Raw genomic sequence first — 19,222 nt, forward strand, 5'->3', positions numbered from 1 at the left:
TACCATGTATAATTTGTCGGTTTTGTATAATTTCATAGATTTAATTTCATTTCGTTTGTTTTGCTAATGAGATAGTCAACATGTTTCTCACGATTTTTTTCATTGTATCATCAGGTGTGAAAATATATGTCCATCATGTATCAACATTTACCATGTATAATTTGTCGGTTTTGTATAATTTCATAGATTTAATTTCATTTCGTTTGTTTTGCTAATGAGATAGTCAACATGTTTCTCACGATTTTTTTCATTGTATCATCAGGTGTGAAAATAATTGCTGGATATTTATTGTCTCTGTTTATTCCTCAGGTTTAATTATCGAGCTACTGCTTACATGGTCAAACATGGCTTTTACAATTTCCTAAATTGGTTTGATGAAAGAGCATGGTATCCACTCGGAAGAATAGTTGGAGGGACCGTTTACCCTGGCTTAATGGTCACCTCTGGTTCTATTCATTATATTTTGCATGCTCTCAACATACCAGTTCATATAAGAGACATTTGTGTCTTCCTAGCACCCACTTTCAGGTATTGAATTTTGGGTTGAATGTCATAATGAAAGTAATGCTGTTAAAATAATTGTGTGTAAATAGTTTTACGATTGTGTAAGAGTTTGCATTAAAATCAACGGAATAGTTTATTATTGTTTTTACATGCTAGTCATGAATCAGAACAATAATGTTGGTAGTTATATAGGAAAATTTCAAAAAACATTTTCAATTGAATTTTCATGTTTGATATTTTCGAATGTATCAATATATATCATCTAAGGAATTTTAAACAAATTATATTGTATTGTATGAACTATGTATTAAGAAGATGCATACAATTTTGCCCTTTTGCCACAGTGGGCTGACTGCAATCTCTACATACCTCCTTGGACGAGAGTTATGGTCTCCAGGAGCAGGTTTATTTGCAGCATGCTTTATGGCAATTGTTCCTGGTTACATAAGCCGATCAGTGGCAGGGTCTTATGACAATGAAGGCATTGCAATTTTCGCTCTGCAGTTCACGTACTATCTGTGGGTGAGTGTGCTAACATAATATGTATGCATAAATAATAAATGTATGTATAAATATTTTGTGAGATTAGTTTTTAAAGCATATAGAAATAATTTTTTGTTTACTGTTTGTGTGATTAGTTGGCAAATAGTGATATAATGTAAAATTTGATAAATTTTCGTGTTAATTTATTTTCAAGGTAAAATCAGTGAAAACTGGATCGGTGTTTTGGGCCAGCATGACTGCATTATCTTATTTTTATATGGTGAGTATGCACTTTCATGAACTAATCCATTCACCATTCTCTTGCCTTTCTAGGAACAAATGAAATTCAGATATATGTTCTGTCTTATATATAAAAGGTATAAAAAACAAACAGTTATCAACCCAAAGGTCTGTTTGATAGGTTATAATAGGGTTCATTCATGCATGCATTGCATGATGACATGTGAAATTCACACTTCATGGGAAGCCAGCCTTCTGGTACCCGAAATACTCTCATCTCAGTTGAAGCTGAGGGTGCCATAAGTAATCCAAGGTATAGATAGTAAATTCACGCACCAACAAAACGGTGGGTTCCCTGAGATTATTCTAAATTCGAGATAGTGACAGATTAGCTGTAGGAAACTGGTATGTCATGTGACATCCTTTAGTTGTTTGGGTGAATAAAATTTTTTGGTGAGCAGGAAAAATAGATTAAATTAATTTTAGTGCATTATTTTTAAAGTTGAAATCAAAACCAAGTACATACTATGTGGTAGAGCAAAAGGTAACATGAGTAAAAAATCGTAAGTTAATATCTCAGATGAAGCTAAACCCTTTTTGTAAAGGTTGGGTAATGGAGTTTAAGTATAACAGTAAAGGAGAGATAATTTAATCAGCATTATTTTGAGGCATGATATTTAAACTGAAGACTATTATGGAAGGTAAATCAGACATTTGTACAGTAACACCATGCACACCTCACTATTAAGGTGACTTCTGGTGCGTGACCTTGCCGGATCAACTTACCAAATTAAAACATTAGCTTGAGAAGTCTCTGATTTTCCATTCAATTTTATTCTCATTCTGGGGAAAATTCTTCCAAGTAATTCTCTGGGAAGGTCTGTGTATATGTACCTAAAAATTAAGCAACAGTGTCATATGAAATAGAATCTTGAGGGAGTTTATTGGTATAATAAAATATTGTACTAGTAAAAGTCCTAAAAAGTACTTCATTATCATTATGATCAAAAAATGATCATTGTTGACTAGTTTCATGCTAAGAGAACAGCAATAAGTCTGACTTTTTCTGCAAAAGAACTTAAATGTGTTACATCTGTGTGTATTTCTCTAGATTTAGCCATCAACTGATTTGGCGACCAAATTTCCTATCTGATAATGCAGTTTCACGCAAAACTAAAGTTTTCATCTAAGATTTTCAACGTTTGACCTTGGAAGCCTGAAATAGTTGGGCTTTGGTAGTCATTAATATGGGGAGTGACCAACTGTCATGCCATTTGCATAATTACTCATCTGGGCAAGTATTCTGCAATCTGCCAAAAAGGGGTGTGGCAGGGAGTGCTAGCACCAGGTGAACAGGTTTACATCTAGATTGGTAATGGGTGGGTAATCAAGGAATAGTTGATATGTTGGCATAACAAGGAATAGTAAAGGGAATTCTGGCTTCAACATCTGCCTACCCCCATCAAATATCTCCTGTACCAATTGAGAATGGACTTAACTTTGCCTCCACTCAATACATTATTATTAAGTAATCTACCGGTTAAGGTAGGTTTTGCATGGACACAACTACTAAATAAATATTATGGCTCTCCTAGCAAAACGCAATCCAGCAACCTACTCTACATCAAGTCCCTCTTCATCTCTCTGTACTTCCTTCCTCCCTTCATCCCCTCCAATATCCCTATCCTGTCCCTGCCCTTTCCTCGTTTGCCTAACATTCTCCCCTCTATTTCAGTCTTCAAGATCCCACTGCCGACCACTATGCCTTCATCCATTTTTGCTGCCTCCTCAAGATATCTCCCGGCAAACCCCTCTCCTCGCCCACCATACCTATTACTGACTCATTTGTTTTCCTTTTAGTCCATTTCACCTTCTCCATCCTTCTACATATCAATATTTCTAAAGCCTCCAATCTGCATCCATCATCCTGTTTCGATGATGACGTTTCAGCGCAGTGCATAACTACGCTCCATATCAAAGTTATTATGAGTCTTTTCTTAACATCCCTTTTAAACGTCCCTGTCATCAACTATCTCCTTGTAAAAGCCTCTTAGCGTAGTGCAATGCTACTCCTTACATCCCTACTACTATGACTATGTTGGTCCAAAACACTTCCGAGATGCGTAAACTGTTCTTCCTGCTCTAGTTTTTGCCTAGTCTTCCAGCCAGCTTCCTTCATCATAGATACTATGAATCAGTCCATATAGACTCTTCCGCTCACATTTTCCTAAACCTTTTAGTAGTTCTGCAGGAATATTGTCTACCCTCCCGGCCTAATATGATTTCATCTCCCTTAATGCCCTTTCTTTCTCATCGTCAATTATGCTTGGACCTAAGCCATATTTCTCTACATCATGTTCCTTTTCTATGTCTAACCTTGTTGGCCTAAATTCTTTACCATACAGTTCTTTTATATATCCATTCTATCTCTATTGAATCTTTCCTGAGTCAACTATTATCTTACCCGCCTTATCTCTATCTGCTATCGTTGATCTCCCTTTCTTACTTCCCGATAAAGATTTAACTTTGCTGTATAGCGCACCGATTTCACCCTCCCTCTGCAGACTTTCTTTATTCTCATTCTGTGTTTTCCACCATGCTTTATTTGTTACCTGTCTCAATTTATTATTGAACTCTTTGTACTTCAATTTGCCTAACTCTGTTTACATTCTTCCATTTTCTTCTCTCATCTATCTTTGTAATCATGTAATCCATGATCCACGGTTTCCTTGCCCTATTCTCATTAACTGTTCCTATAGTTTCTTTTGAGGCTTTCGAAATCCCTTTTATGATACATTCCCATTTTTCTTCGATAGTACTCAGCCCTTTATTGTCATCCATGATATTGCCTTTTGTGGTATTTATACCAAGTGTGGGTGATGACTAACTCCTGTCTCCTACAGAACTCAATTGCTTTCTCCCCGCGGTCATTTCTCGTGCCTAAACCATCCCCCACCTCATCACCATCTCTTCCTTTGCCTACCGTCACATTCCAATCTCCCATCACTATCAAATGTTTCCCTGCAGGAACTTACGCGATTATGTCCTCTAACTGATAGTTTATCCTATCGACTTCTTCCTTCTCTATGATTGCTTGTATACTTGAACAATGACCAAGTTCATCGGTTCTGCTTTTATCTCTGCTAGTAATATTCTATCTCTAATATCTACGAGTAATATCCTATTCTATCTTGTGTTATGTTTACTAGGCTTCTTCCTACCTCTTTATTCAATATTATGGCAAACCCACATAGGATTTCGTCCCTGCTGCTGTATATTATCCTATAACTGTCACTCCAGTAGTCGCCACTATCCTTCCGTCTTGCCTTGCATGTACCTAAGATATTCGTGTTTCCTCTTTCCATCTCTCACTTAATATTCTCTAATTTTCCTGTCCTCAACAATGTCTTAACATTTCAAGTTCCTATTTTAACTAAGTTGGTCTTCTTCTTTTGCGACTTCTGTCCTGCTGCTGTTGGTTTTCTTTTGCAAGGGTTTTGTGAGATGATGACCATGCTAGCCTTGCCTCTCCCGCTGCTGGCCCCAACACACGGTCGATTGTACCGAGTCCCTTACTTACCAGGACTCATATTCTCTATATTGTCCATCATTATATTCTTAGGAATGATAATTGAGGTGGTTTTCCATTGCCTTCCTCAATAGTGTTTTTAACGTAATGCCATCACTCAATTGCCACCCCACTGGGGTCAGATACCTTTGCAGCTGCCTCACTGAGGAATAGATGATGTGTGAACTACTTTTTGTCTGGTCTCTAAAATTCGACCTATCTGGTATGGGTGACCCTACCAGGAGCAATTATCATTGCTCCTGCCAGTATAGCTCTAGGGGTCATCGGAACACACAAGCCCTTCCACCATGTCAAGGTTGTAGTCCATGGTAGGGGCACTCAGCACATAGTACAGTCATTTAGTCATAAATTTTTCAGTCTGAAAATCAATTGAAAAATTGATTGAATAGTGCTACTATCAGTTATTCATTGTGTTCCATTTTCACCACATCATGCCTGAAACTACTCAATTTGACCTTTACCCTATTCCATTTGTAGTCTTAAATGCCATGTATACCACTGTCTCAGATTTTTGATACTTTCATTAATGTGATTGATATAATATTTATTTTTGGCCTTCCTTAGTTGACCAAGTTCCTATATTTCTGGTAGTGTATTCTATATATCATATTAGAAGGTTACAATGCAGCAATTTCGAAGTGTAAAAATCATTCACCTTGGCCGGCTGTCTGTACTTTTTAGTAGATGACTCTTAAAATGTCGCATCATCTCCTGCAGTTTCTTAGTATTTGTCAAAAGTAAAACACCATAGTGTTTAAAGTTGGCTTTAACCTCGTGGACTGTGGCACGTCGTGCACGACTATAAATGCCTGTGGCTTTGGGTACAGTATTTCATCATAGCATCTTGTTCCTTTAAAGCACTCTCCAGAGGGATGTGGGTTCGAATCCTGGTCAATGCAAATAGTTTTTTCCCCTTGAAATTGTTGCATTGTAATGAACATTAAGCAGATGAATCCAGTGAAAGTTATTGTTGTGGCATCTCCCGCTGTGTTTTTGAATATTAGAAGGTTAATTTTTTAATGTTTTAAGCCCATCTCTATACATATTATTATTATTAGCATAGTATTTGACATTAACTCCTGTATAGTCATGATTTCCATTTTGATTATTATTTTAGATTTAGAATATATATCCTGGATTAAATCTTCAGTAGTCTCATATGGTGAGTCTGGTCTTGATTCTTTGTCAATTTGCCCTAATTATGCTGAGTGAGTAAAATATTAACTGATTTTCAACATATTAAATCCTTGACTTCATCATCACAATTAACCTTGCAATTATTTCTTCTAACTGCTTCAAAACCAATTGCTACCATGTAGTGATCCGATTTTACAATTTTAAAAATTATGCCCTTTACTAAGTAAATACCTCTATAGTAAATATGATCCAGAATGCTTTTATAAGTATAGTCTTCCACCACTCATTCCCTAGTATACCGAGTTATGATCTCATAGAACCCTTTTGCAGCCTTCATATCTCTATAACTATACATATCATTATTACTTTTGTTTTTAATATTGATATTAATAATTTCTTATAATAATAAATTACTTCAGACCTTCATTATGAACATAAGAGTTTACAAATTCTACAAATTCAGTTGCATATAAATGTGTTGGCCTATAAATACTAGTACATATTAAAAAAACACATTCAATGTTATATCCATAGCCAGATCACCATAGAATAGCTTTCATGCATGTGAGGGCGATTTCTTTTTTTAGAAATATTTTATTATTTTATAAATAACATAATAACACCACCTCTAGTTTTGGATCACAGTTTTCAATGTTTTTTATGTCCTGTCAGTTGGTAAAATTTAAATTCTATAATTACTTCACCAATTTTTTCTCAAGGTTCTTGTATTTTGGTGCATAATTATGAATTTAAATTTGTGTGACAAAGATCGAAAAAGTAATGTTTTCTTAAAATAATCTATCAGAACTGTTCAAGATCCTCCTTTGACCTTATCCTAGTAATCTCAGAATTTTCATTCTTCGCTAATATTTTTCCTTATTTTACCCATTTGTAATTGTATCACCTTTCATTTCCCTTTTCATCTGCTTTATATTACAAAGTTTTCCGATATCAAGTTAGTTGCGTCATTAATAAATATTTACCCAAAATATTTTACATCAATGATGTCTTTATTATCTATTATTTTCCTTTTGCTGTCCATTTATCTCTTTATTTTTGAAAGAAACCAATAGTTTTGTATTCATATCTATTAAGAATTGGTTATAACAAATAAGGTATCGACTACATTCTGACTTTTTTTAAATCAATTTTTTAGTAATCTTTTCAACATAGAAATTGGAGAAATACCAATGTTATTCACATTGAGACCAACAATTTCCACCTTGATAAACATTACAGTTTCAGGTTTAACTTTGTGGAATTCTTTCATGATGAGGGTAAACAAGAATTTTGATACTTCCACAATGAAGATTTAATTATTCACGACCATGGTTTCGCCTCTCCTCATGGCTGGTTTCGACCCTCCCCCTTCCCTAGCCCACTAATAGGTTGCTACACCCGCACTCAACTTACCTCCTCGCCATTACTTGCCCTACCTTACCCCCTCTCCTCTCCGTTACTACCCCTACCTTACTCCCCACTTGGAGCCAGACTATTGAAGTTGAAAAATTTTGATGTATTTTACCTGATGATGATGCGCAGCATCAAAACCATGGTCAAGAAATATTAAATCTTTATTATGGAAGTGTCAAGTTTCTTGTTTACCCTCATCAATTTCCACCTTGTTCATCATAAAGTTTAGCTAGAGTTAATTTACCCTGTTTTGTTAATCATTGGTTTTTTTAATCTTATATGTTCCTTCTTAAAATTGTTAATTGTATTTAAGTTCTTTTACCACTTTCATATTTTCATGCTTCAGTACGCCCATAAATACCTCCACTGTTAATGCCATCTTCTTGTTCTATATAAGACCTAGGTTCATTTGTTGTCTACCACTAGCCATGTATGATGTCTGAGTAGAATTTTCATGCACTTCATCATCACACCTGGATGAAATTGTCACAAGAAGAGAATCCTATAGCCAATAAAAATAATTAAGAACAACTCCATCACACCTTGATGTTGATCACATTTCCACTCCTGTCTCTTTGTAGATGTTTTCCTCCAAGTACTTTTTTGTGAATCCAGAGCTGGAGGATTGTAGGATTTTATCACACCCAGGGCAAGCAGTGTCAAAAACTTGCTTAGGAGGTGTTTTACTGGATTTATCTCAGAACATAGTGCTTACTTGTTTAAAAAAAAAATAGACAAAATATTTTTGGTGATCATAATTACATTGCTACCACTTGTGGTAACAATGAAAAACTCACTTTGGCCTTGCTATCCAGCTGATTATTTGCACAAATAAATTCTTAAAAAAGCGTGGAATACATGAAGGAAGGAATTTCATGGGTGAAACATTTTTGTCCTCCTTAAATCCCAACTTTGCACTCCCCGTTTTTAAGCTTACTTTCCCTTTCCCAGTGGATTTACTTATTTTTAATTATAGTTTATTTGCTATCAACCATTTTGCAGCAGTAAATAAATCTGCATTTAATTTATCATAACACGCTCATTTGCCTTTGAGCTGATGAGTAAGTTTTGTGCTTAGTGCACCCCTAATCTGGAAATCCTCATCTAATTTGCTACGAGCAAAGGTTTTTTACATTCATGGTGTTTGTATTTATTGGATACTAGTTGTTCAATACCCTGCTGGGAAATACATAGTTTGTGTAAAACATTTAGGAAAAATAGCTTTATTTCAGATATTGCCTACAATTCCTTAACATTCTTCGAAGTACATTCCTTGAGCATTGACATACTTTTGCCAGTGTCTTTTCTATGACTCTAAGGTTCCCTGGTGGGTGGATTCCAGAAGGTCCTTCAGGGTACATGTGCAAGCTTCTTTGACGTAGTTTAGGGTCCTATAGTGGTGCCTTTTGAGGGAGGAATTTGTTTTGTGGAATAGGAAATATTCTGCTGGTGCCAAGTCAGGACTGTGAGGGGGTTGAGGAATCATCATAATGCCATTGCAGGTCTTCAAAACACTCGACTCGACTCTGACTTTGGTCATCTGTCAAGACATTTAAGATAGCTTTAGCGAAGATCTTTCGCATCTTCAAAATTTTCAGTGATAATGGTGTGCACTCTCATCTTATTGCTACCAATATGATCTACAATCATGCCTACTCTTAACGGACAGTCTGAATTCCACCCTTCACGCACATATCAGAAATAATTGCTGCCGATACTTCTTATACAAACCTTGTAATATTAAAATGCCCTTTATGGGTGTGGGGTTTTAACATTTATGAGATACATAATCTTAGTTATAAGAATTTTGTGTAAATAATGCTAAAGTGTTAAGTTATTCAGAGTCAAAATCATCCTAAAAAGTTACAGTAGAGTGATATGCCTTAATGCAAAATCAGAAAACTATGGAAAGTTTGATTTTGTAGTAATATTCTTAATTATCAGAGAGATCAGCTGAAGTTCAATTGTTTTTTTCAGTCTTCTTTTGATTTGATTTTTGTTATAATGTTGCAAATATCTAGTGGGTATATGTAGGTCTTTTATTTTTTCCATATTGAAGATCTTAAATATACTCTGCAAGATTTGCATGCATTTTATTATAGGAAATGTAATATTCAACCAAACTCGGGAATCTTAATTTATCCAATCCTCCTAATCTCCAGCTGATCTTGTTTTGAGCAACCCATCCAATCTACATGCATGAATGAAAGTGCACTTGTTCTTTATTACAGACAGTGTAGACAAACATCTAAATTTATAGTTGGTAAACCTGATCTCCATACAAATAATCCACCCTTAAATATTAATAGTTTAGAATTAATGAAAAGAAGCCCGATATCTTCAAATTTTATTCTTACCAATTAAATCCTTCCTCAGATAGGCAGATAATTTTTTCCAGCATTATTTTATCAAAAATGAAGTAATCATTGTATTTACTGCTCATTGTTGGAATGACACTTTTTGGTACATTTTTTTGGTAGAGTTAGTGCATGAGGATTAGATTAATCAGTTGGAGATTAGATAGGAAGGACTTGATTTGAATGAGGGATTGTGGTTGATTAATTAAAATCAATTGAAGAAGATTGATCACTAAATGAATGTAATCAAATTATCCAATCTTTATTTTAAAGTCCAAATTTGTGAATCAAATACTCCCACGTAGTGTATCTTGTGTAACAGTAATAAAATCACATATATCTTAAGTATATAGTCATATCTCATTGCTCAAAGTATGATCGTATAGTAAACAATAATTCATGGGAAAATGTGTATATATCAATATATGGATATGAATATATCATATGGCGTCAGGTAAGAGCTCAGTTGTTACTTTAATGACTTAATATAGATTGGAATACTGCTGAAAAATTGTTAACTGCCAGGATTCAAACCTAAGTTAATATTGTCATGGGAAGAAACTATATGCGTGTGCTAGCCAAAACATCTATCTATTAGTCTTCATTTACTGTCACTCTCATGGATATTGTATTTACCCATCAATTCATTATTACTCTAATATCCTATAATTCAATTTCTTATATTGCATGTGTTTTTGGATTAAGGTCACCAACAGTTTGTTAATGAATGGGATTTATATAGCAGGAGGAGTATTATTCCCCAAATTCTGCTTGCAGAGTGTGATTAGCCATCCTCTTGTTCAAATTGTATTGCTAAGGGATCAATTTCATAAGTGTGCACTAAAAACTAATTTATGATATGTTTACTTTCTGTAACTGAACGATTGGAGGTAGAGTGTGTAATAATCCAGTGTATATGACGTATGCATGTTGTCCTTGTATGTGATTGATTTAATATGCTTTTTAACTCATTTAGGCCACCCTATTGGTTTAAAGCTTCATGATCATTCGGGATGTTGGAAAACTTTTAAAATAAATTTTGTGAAAATAGTGAATTTCATTTCATCCTATATAATATCCGCAAAAACGTGTGTTCTCCCAGAGAAGTTTGCCCTTCTACTAATGCCATCATACTGAAATGAAAGCCTTGTAAGATGGTTGCTGGCTGCATGAGTTGAGAGACAAACGATGGGGTTCCCAACATATCTTGTTCCATGTACTTTCAGCTGGATATTTGTCTTGTGCATTTAGTTTTGCAGCCAAGTGGCTCAATTTATTCAACTCTTTCCTTATTGGCACTATTGTAGGTGATCCTGAGTTCAACGTTGGTTTTCGAGATAATACCGGAGCCTATTTTATGGAAAACGGAATCTGCGCTTTTTTGCCCCAAACTTCAGTAGTGACTAGTATGATTAAATGTTATCCGAACGATGAAGGAAAAAAGCAAGCAATTTTGCAGGCCCGAATAGCGGCAACAAAGTTTAGGGAATTGTAGTAGAATATTGTTTCGATCGCCGTCAGCTTGAAACATAATTGTGTCCCAAACATTTTAATTCTTATTTCATGCTTTCAAAGTTTTATGTTTATATCTTATGACGATATTTTACATTTTTCGGAACAAGATTTTTTTCTGTAATAAAAGCCTGAAATTCACGCATGTGATACCGCCAGTTATGCCGTGAACCCATTATCATGATTCCTTTACTTCGGAAACATTGGAGTAAAGACACCTGTTAGAGGGATTATTATTTATTTAAAATTTGAGCCAGATTTGAACATGTGATTTGTCTGAGCAGTTGGCCGGAAAGTGCACTTTCACTTCCACTGATCGCGAGTTACACTCTGTTGGTGATTTGTGAGGAAAACGATGCAATTTTTCTATGCCTGTACATTAAACGGCAGCTTCAGCTTATTCTGTTCAATTAAGTATGTTGTAACTACATGAGGGAAGGCAAGTGAGATATCAAACGTTTCGGGAAAATCTTCTCCCTGCCCCTGCCCACTACTCCAATCCGTGGAAGTGTGCTCCACTATCCTTAATTTGAAACAAGACTCACGCTCATCCTTTAATAAATTTTGAAATAAATAAATGTCACTTCATAATTTGGCTCTGCTCGTAATTATTTTGCAAGGTCGCAAACGTGGACTCACGGCGAAGTCAAAGAAAGTTCGAACGTGTTTCTGACCTGTTTTTTATCGGAGATATGATTGTTTCGCTAAGTAGATAACGTCGTTGTATCAAATAAAGACAAACCTGTCAAGAGTTTGAAGTAACGCATAAAAGGTTTGGGGCAAGGTATTTGACGATAATTGAATCAAAAATCTTTATAAATGTAGTAATAGCCTACATTATGGCGTTGTTTCTCCCCCTATTGCAATATAGCGTGAAATATTCCAACAAGTCATGTATTCTCTGCTGCAGGTTCTCCCTAAATAAGTGGATAATTGTCTCTGACCTGTTGAATCTTTGATCTAGTGCCCTCATCCCCAAGGCACTGTCTGTCACTTATTCACCCCTCTCTAATGCAGTGCCTCCCAAAATTTGTAGATGTGTATTTTTCAAAACTACTTAATGTTTGGCTACAAGTTTTTTTCATCAAATGAAAAGGCCTCACTACAGGGTTTCCCAGCCCCAGCTGGTAGTTGACCTTTTTACAGCTTTCTTCAATGTGAAAGTATTGCACTGTTAAGTCTAGGAGGTGAAAAATATTTTCATGTCTACCTTTTACATATCAACAACTTCTAAAATATACCTTAATGATAAAGATCATCTGTTTTTGCTTCATTTGCTAAGTAAGTTTATTCGAAGCCATCTTTTGTGGATGGGGACAAGAAAGTAATAGGACAAGTTTTTGACAGAACTCTATATCCTTAGCTCAAACATCCAAATCACCTATGAAAAAGGCACCAACAGGTTGTCAGTGCCTTTTTCTTGTAGTTAATGTGTGTTAACTGTTATTTGTTTAGTGCTTTTTATTATTACTATTTGATTTTTCCTCTCCCAGTAAATCCACTTATATGATAACTATAATTCACTCATCCCTCTGGTTTCAGGCAAAAACTTGGCTCATCATGTACATTTAAAGAAACTAATCCATACTTATTTCTCAATGTTATCAAGGAGTTTGATACAGACAAAATTGAACTTGCTGAACATGAAAATGGATAGTATGAAAGATTAGTTAATGCCAAATATAGGCACAGGTCTTTTAGCGCCAAGAGTTTTGAATTTATATTTATTAATGTTACACAAACTGTTTTACGTGAAACAACAGTTATCATTTAAAGTTCTTTTGCTTCTCAGAAAATGAATCCCTGGAAATTTCTTTGAATAGCATGAGAAATTATATTGGCTGGGTTTCCCAATCCACTTGCTGCTTCTCAACCAATTCTCTCGGGGGTACCACAAAACCCTCTTTGAGGTTTCCATTAACAAATCAGTTAGAATAATCTCACAGCTCCATTTGTTCTGACCTCTCTCCTTCCCCTGAGTAAGTTTATTGAAATTGTAGTCATTCTCCACTGTGCATCTCTAACCTTTAACTTCATCCATCCCTCCATCCCCTTTGACAGACAGGGTAAACCTTAGAAAGACTTTCTTTTGCTGTAATATACTGGGAACTTGTATTTTTTCATGAAAAAATAAATGGTAGGTGAAGTTTGTAATCATTTGTTGTTGGATTTACCCAAATTACTGTAGTACCTTGGCGTAAGTTCTTGAAATTTTCATTTTCATTCTTCTTCTGTTCTACATAATCAATTGATTCTGTTGTGGGTTGTGTGAATTGAAAACTCCGAGTGGGTTGTCTGAATTGCAAAAAATAAATGGTCTTAGCAATGTCTTAATTTTCTGGGTAAGTTGTGCACTTGGAAATTAATTAGAACTTAGCAACCTATTCACCATCCACCAAAAGTGGATGGTGAATAGCACAATCAAAATTCAATTTCATTATAGGTTACAACCTAGCTTATGCGATTGGCAGTTGATTCTAGTGGTGGGTCAAAAATTAGCATCAGCACAGAGTTGGGATACCAAATTCAACAATGTCAACAGCCATAACAAAAGTGTGAAAAATTAACAATTTTGTTCAACCAAATGGGTATGGTAGTCCAGTGGGCAGAGCACTGGACTACTGAATGGAGGGCCCAGGTTCGATTCTTGGTTATTCCTCTGGGCACCCTCAGATTCACCCAGGCTGTACAATTTTTTGGTACCAGATCTTACTATGAAACCACAGGCAGCACAATGAAAGGAATGGCCCTCTTACCCTTATGTGCAAATTTAACACGTCATTGGGTTTACTGCTAGATGAGCTCTCTCCTCACCTATCAAAGCAACCTTTTGCGTTGTTTACTGTGGTTAGTTGGTTTGAGAAAAGCAAGTTTAAACCAGAACGGAAGTGCCCATGCTTTGAAAATATGGGGGTTTTGATTTGGAGCCAGATTTGATCATCTGTTTTAAACAGGCAAGAGTCCTGAATGGTCTATTTTCTGGTCCGTAGCCAATGGCAATGCCTGATACTTTAGATTCGGCATTTGGAATTGATTTCAAATGTAATCCTGGATGGTCAGAGGAGTTCAAGGTGAAGAATGGAATAGTATTTGTGTTTCTAGGAATCATGGGAAGAATCCTATGATGTGACATTATAGTGGACTTCAACCTGCCCAAATTACTTGAAGTCTTTTCAACTGAACACATCTTGGATGCTAACCATTTTTTAGCTCAAAATTCAGTTGACACAAAATGTTTGAATTGTTACCCCAAATTCCATGTTTCCTTGTTTCAGCTGTACATCCTCTAATGGTCATGAATTCTATAATTATTTACATATAATTTAACTAAGAAATACAGGCAAAATACTTTACAAAATACTATTTGTTATTATTTACAAACTCTATTGCATGAAAATCTTTTTTTCACATGGTGTTTGAAAATCTTGAAGTTTCTTTTGAGAAATTCTTGTAGGTTTTTTAATGAAAAGAAAAACCTGGGAAGCATAATAAATAATTGTTAAGCTTAAGGGATGTTTGGGGAAAATCTGGACTAATTAACTGAAGTGCATCTCAGTCTATAAATACATATCCAGCGGTTACATCTCTATCTATGAATTTAGTTTGCAACCAGAATACTTTTAAAATTAGTTCAATGCACCACCTTCCATTTTTTTCCTTTCTGTAGTAGAAGAATTCTATTTAACCAACGGTATAATTTGCTGAAGACACTGGGGTAATTTATACTCATTTTCAACTGAAATGAAAAGCTTCATGACTGGATGAATTTTAGCAGTATGGCATTACAGGATACCATGTGTTAATTGTAAAACTATCTCTTTTGTTCACCAGGTCTCAGCATGGGGTGGTTATGTCTTCATCATCAACTTGGTTCCTCTTCATGCTTTCTCCCTTCTAATGTTGGGGCGTTTCTCAGCTCGCTTACATGCAGCCTACTCTGCATTTTATGTCCTTGGTCTTCTCCTTTCCATGCAGATACCTTTTGTTGGTTTCCAACCAGTAAGGACTTCTGAACACATTGCTTCTGCTGGTAAGTCCTATTATTTATTCTTCATGTTCTACTAATTTGGTGTTATGAACATGATTCCATTTCAGTGGTCATGCTATCCTCCATTTACATCAAAATTATAGTTGTTCTTGTGATTCATTTTTAATATTATTAACATCATGAATCTATTGGATCGAAAAATAGATAACTTTCCCGTATTATTTTAACATTTTGGATATAATGAAGCAGTAGTTCTAGTTTTTTTCTATATTTCAAATGCTTTGTTAAACATAATTTTTTACACCACCTTTGGAAACTTTGTTGTTCCATTATTTATTCCTATGCACTTGTTTTAATGTTCCCTGATACATCCTGTAATGATGAAATTACAGTTCAAGTGTTATTTTGTCTTGTACAGTTTGTTTGGTAGGTTATGCTAACCACTTTGATCCACTTGTGTTCACTATGTAATTTCTTTGCTTATGTAATTGTGTTATCGTGCATTACATTTAAAATAGTAATATGCCTTGGCCTCACGCTATAGTTTTACACTGCTAAAATTGCCAATGCCCATCCTTAGTACTACAGATCTTGCAGGTCCTCCAATCCTATTCAGATCATTTCCTCATCAGAGGTACGAGTGGTCTACCAGTTGAGAGGTAGGTTTTAGACAGTCAAATTACTGGTACACGTCATCATAAACTTCTAAACCCTTCCTTCCAGCTGATATTTTGCTAACCTAACATTATATCCTTCTACTTTTTACCTTCTCTCATCCTTCATGCCTTTCAAAAGGTCTGTTTTCTTCCTTCCTCATCTCTGCTTGCGTAATATTCTCCCTTTTATTGTGACCTTCAAAAAATCACTATTTCTCAGTATCATTTCCCTTCAATTTTTTGCCTTCCTAGAATTCCACTTAGCTTCCCCTCTTCCCCATCTATACAAAGAACTTTACAATTCCTCTATGTTCAATTTAGCACAAAGCACACAATTTACACATTAGAAATGCACCATTTAAACTGAATAGCTAAGCATCAATCTCTCACTGTAATAACTAATTATTTTATGGTTGTTAATGGTTGATGTCACAATTATGTACTGATGAAATTTTTACTGAAGGGCAAAATCCTCTCACTTTGTGACCACATTAAAGCTTATCAATTGTGATAGTAGGGGTTGAACAAATTATGACAGTATGGTAAAAATAAGTATACAGGACAGAATTCTTTACCTTTCTCTTCACTCTATTGGTGTAGATACCTGGAGTACTATTGTAAAAGAAATACCGAAACTTAGTCTCAGAATAAGACTTGCTATTTGATGCCAGTGGGAATGAAAAACTCTTTGAGAGTAGTTTGAGAATTTGTTGCTATAAATATCATTTGTTGTATCGGGTGGTGATAAGTTCCACTTTCCTCCCATCCAAAGGCAACAATCCTTCTTGGAATCTTGCTTGGCTCAGCTGAAAGAGTTCCAAATTAAAATGTCCAAAGAGGCAAAAATAGATACTACCTTAAAAATAGTGGTGGAAAGGAATAACCTTTGGAAATGTGAATCATTGTGCAATAAAGTGAATGCATTTAACTCCAAGTTCGTTTTTAATATGAAGTGTGTTGAGGACATATATCTGTGATTTGAAAGGCTTTAAATAATCAAGAACATTTCACAGTAAAAATGACTGCCAATATATGCTAGAAATCTTCTCTTTTTGCAGGTGTGTTCGCCCTTTTGAATGCTGTAGCTCTGCTTAAATATATACAGAGGCACCTAACAGGAACAGATTTAAGACATTTCCTTGCCATAACTTCACTCATTGCAACTGCTATTGTCTTTCTTGTCGTTGTCCTCCTTACATACCTTGGTATTATTGCTCCATGGAGTGGAAGGTAAGTCTTAAAGAGGTAATTTAAATGTAATTACTTGAGTAATATTGAACATGCATTCATGTTTTATTTTTAGAATGCAGATAGAATGTTAGTAAATTTTCTTTGGCTAGCCAAAACAAGCAAGGGTGAGGGAAAGAGCAAAAAGGCAGGTGTGGGTAGAAATTTGGAAAAGTGCTAGAAAAAAATTATCCACTTATATATGAATGGTGATCTTAATTAGAGAGGTTTTTTTGAAATGAGGAAAAGATGTGTAGTTAAAAAAGATTTAAAGTTTTCTGGGTTATGAGGTTAGGTAAAATTTCTGTTATATTGAAATTAGTTGTGATATTTAATGTTATTGTATGTAACTCAGGGAAAGCTGGTCAATATGAATATGAACTCAAAGGCAGTAGGTGGTACAGTCCATGTTGCATGTTTCAGTAAGCTTTAAATATGTAGAGGAAATGTTGAGATGAGCAAAGATATTGAAAAGAGGGTATGGAAATTCATAATGGATACTGTTCACAGTGATTTAAATGAAAAGATTTGGATGTTGCCGCCTAGATTATAATGAAGCTAGTAATACTTAATATTTCACCATTGATCATGCTCAGTATCATGACAATTTTTTTGCCAGTGAGGTCATCAGGGAATTATCAATATGGATTGAAAATCACTTATTGTGGTACTTTTAAATATTGATTCTTCATCATTCTCATTCGTCGTTCAATCCTAAGCTTGCTTGACTGCAGCCCTCCATCCTACCCTATCTGATGCTAATTGGCTTACTTCCTGGTATTATTTGCAACGTAGTTTCTTCTTTATTTGTCCCATGTAATTATCCCTTGACCTTCCTCTTGGGACTTTTCCCTCTATTTTTCCTTCCTTTATATTCTTCACGAATCCATTGTGCCTCAGAATGTGGCCAATCCATCTGGTTCATCTTTTCTCTATGGTGCTCCATGAGGTCCGTTCTTTGACTATTCTTCTGTATACTTCTTTATTTCTCATTTTATCTGTCCATTTGATCTAAAGCATTCTCCTCCAGCACCAGGTTTCGAAGGCTTCTAGTCTTTTCTGGTCTACTTTCCCGATGGTCCATGCTTCTGATCCATAGAGTGCCAGGCTCCATACGAATATTTTCACATATCGTTTCCTCATCTGTAGTTCTATCTTCTTTGAATACAGCAGTTGTCTTTTCATTGTGAATGCTCTCTTAGCTTGAGCTATTCTTCGCTTGATGTCTGTAGTACTTCTTCCCTCCCATGTGATGTGACTTTCGAGATAGGTGAATTGATTCTTAGTTCATTAAATTATGTTCTATGTTTTGTAAAAAAATTAGCATAGTTTTTCCTCATGATTTATTTACTTTTCACTCACTATAATGTCATCAATAAACAATAATTTTCATGATTTTGGATTTGATATTAAAGTTTGCCTTTAATCTGAATGTGTTTTGGGCATTCTTTCTTATATTTGAAATGGAGATTTATCTCTTCTAACCATAATTTTGTGGAAAATAGTAAGTGATTTATGTATGGTTTCTGGAGCTCGTCCATGTTGGTAGTTTGTAAACAATTTCATCCTCGTTCCATATAAAATCTTCAGCTCAGAGTGTTTCCTTGGCAATTGGGTTGTAATATATAGGTGTGCCGGATGAGTCAGTAGCATTATGATTGGCCATTCAGTCTGGCTAAAACTCCATTGTACCCAAATCTTGTACAACGGACCTGTGAAGGACCTTAGAAGCTCAAACCTTAGAGCATATCAGAGCCCACTGGACTTGACTGCCAATCATAGCACATCTGACCTCCCCTGCACCCTTATTATACATGGCGGAATCTAAAGGGAAACCTGAAGTTGTTCTCCGGAATGAGGATGAAACTGTTCTTACCACCAATGTAGTGGAGCACCAGAAGCCCATCATTGATAAATCATGAAACGCTGGAAAGGCTGTCAGAAAATACTAAATGATTGGGGTGAATTCTTCTCGGGTCTTCCACCGGGTCAATGGCTCCATAGCTGCCATGGAGCCATTGACCCGGTGGAAGACCCGTGAAGAATTCACCCAACTAATACGCCGAGGAAGCACCAGATCTTTCATTACTAAGTGATTTGTTTGCTTCTGTGACAA

General features: G+C 35.5%; 1 protein-coding gene across 2 annotated transcripts in view; it reads left to right on the top strand.

The window, feature by feature from the left end:
- The window catches only part of Stt3B (catalytic subunit 3B of the oligosaccharyltransferase complex), a 33,999-nt gene that overhangs the window by 1,256 nt on the left and 13,521 nt on the right, over window positions 1-19,222 (top strand). For both annotated transcript variants that reach the window (XR_011702594.1, XM_071594872.1), the window contains exons 2-6: window positions 310-528; window positions 849-1,026; window positions 1,202-1,267; window positions 15,067-15,265; window positions 16,938-17,109. Coding sequence is in view for 1 of the 2 variants with exons in the window: in XM_071594872.1 (XP_071450973.1) it covers window positions 310-528; window positions 849-1,026; window positions 1,202-1,267; window positions 15,067-15,265; window positions 16,938-17,109 (834 nt within the window). In the remaining variant the exon portion in view is untranslated. The remainder of the gene's footprint in view (window positions 1-309; window positions 529-848; window positions 1,027-1,201; window positions 1,268-15,066; window positions 15,266-16,937; window positions 17,110-19,222) is intronic.

The sequence above is a fragment of the Hetaerina americana genome, unplaced genomic scaffold, assembly GCF_022747635.1.
Source record: "Hetaerina americana unplaced genomic scaffold, ioHetAmer1.1.p SCAF_7, whole genome shotgun sequence".
NCBI lineage: Eukaryota > Metazoa > Arthropoda > Insecta > Odonata > Calopterygidae > Hetaerina > Hetaerina americana.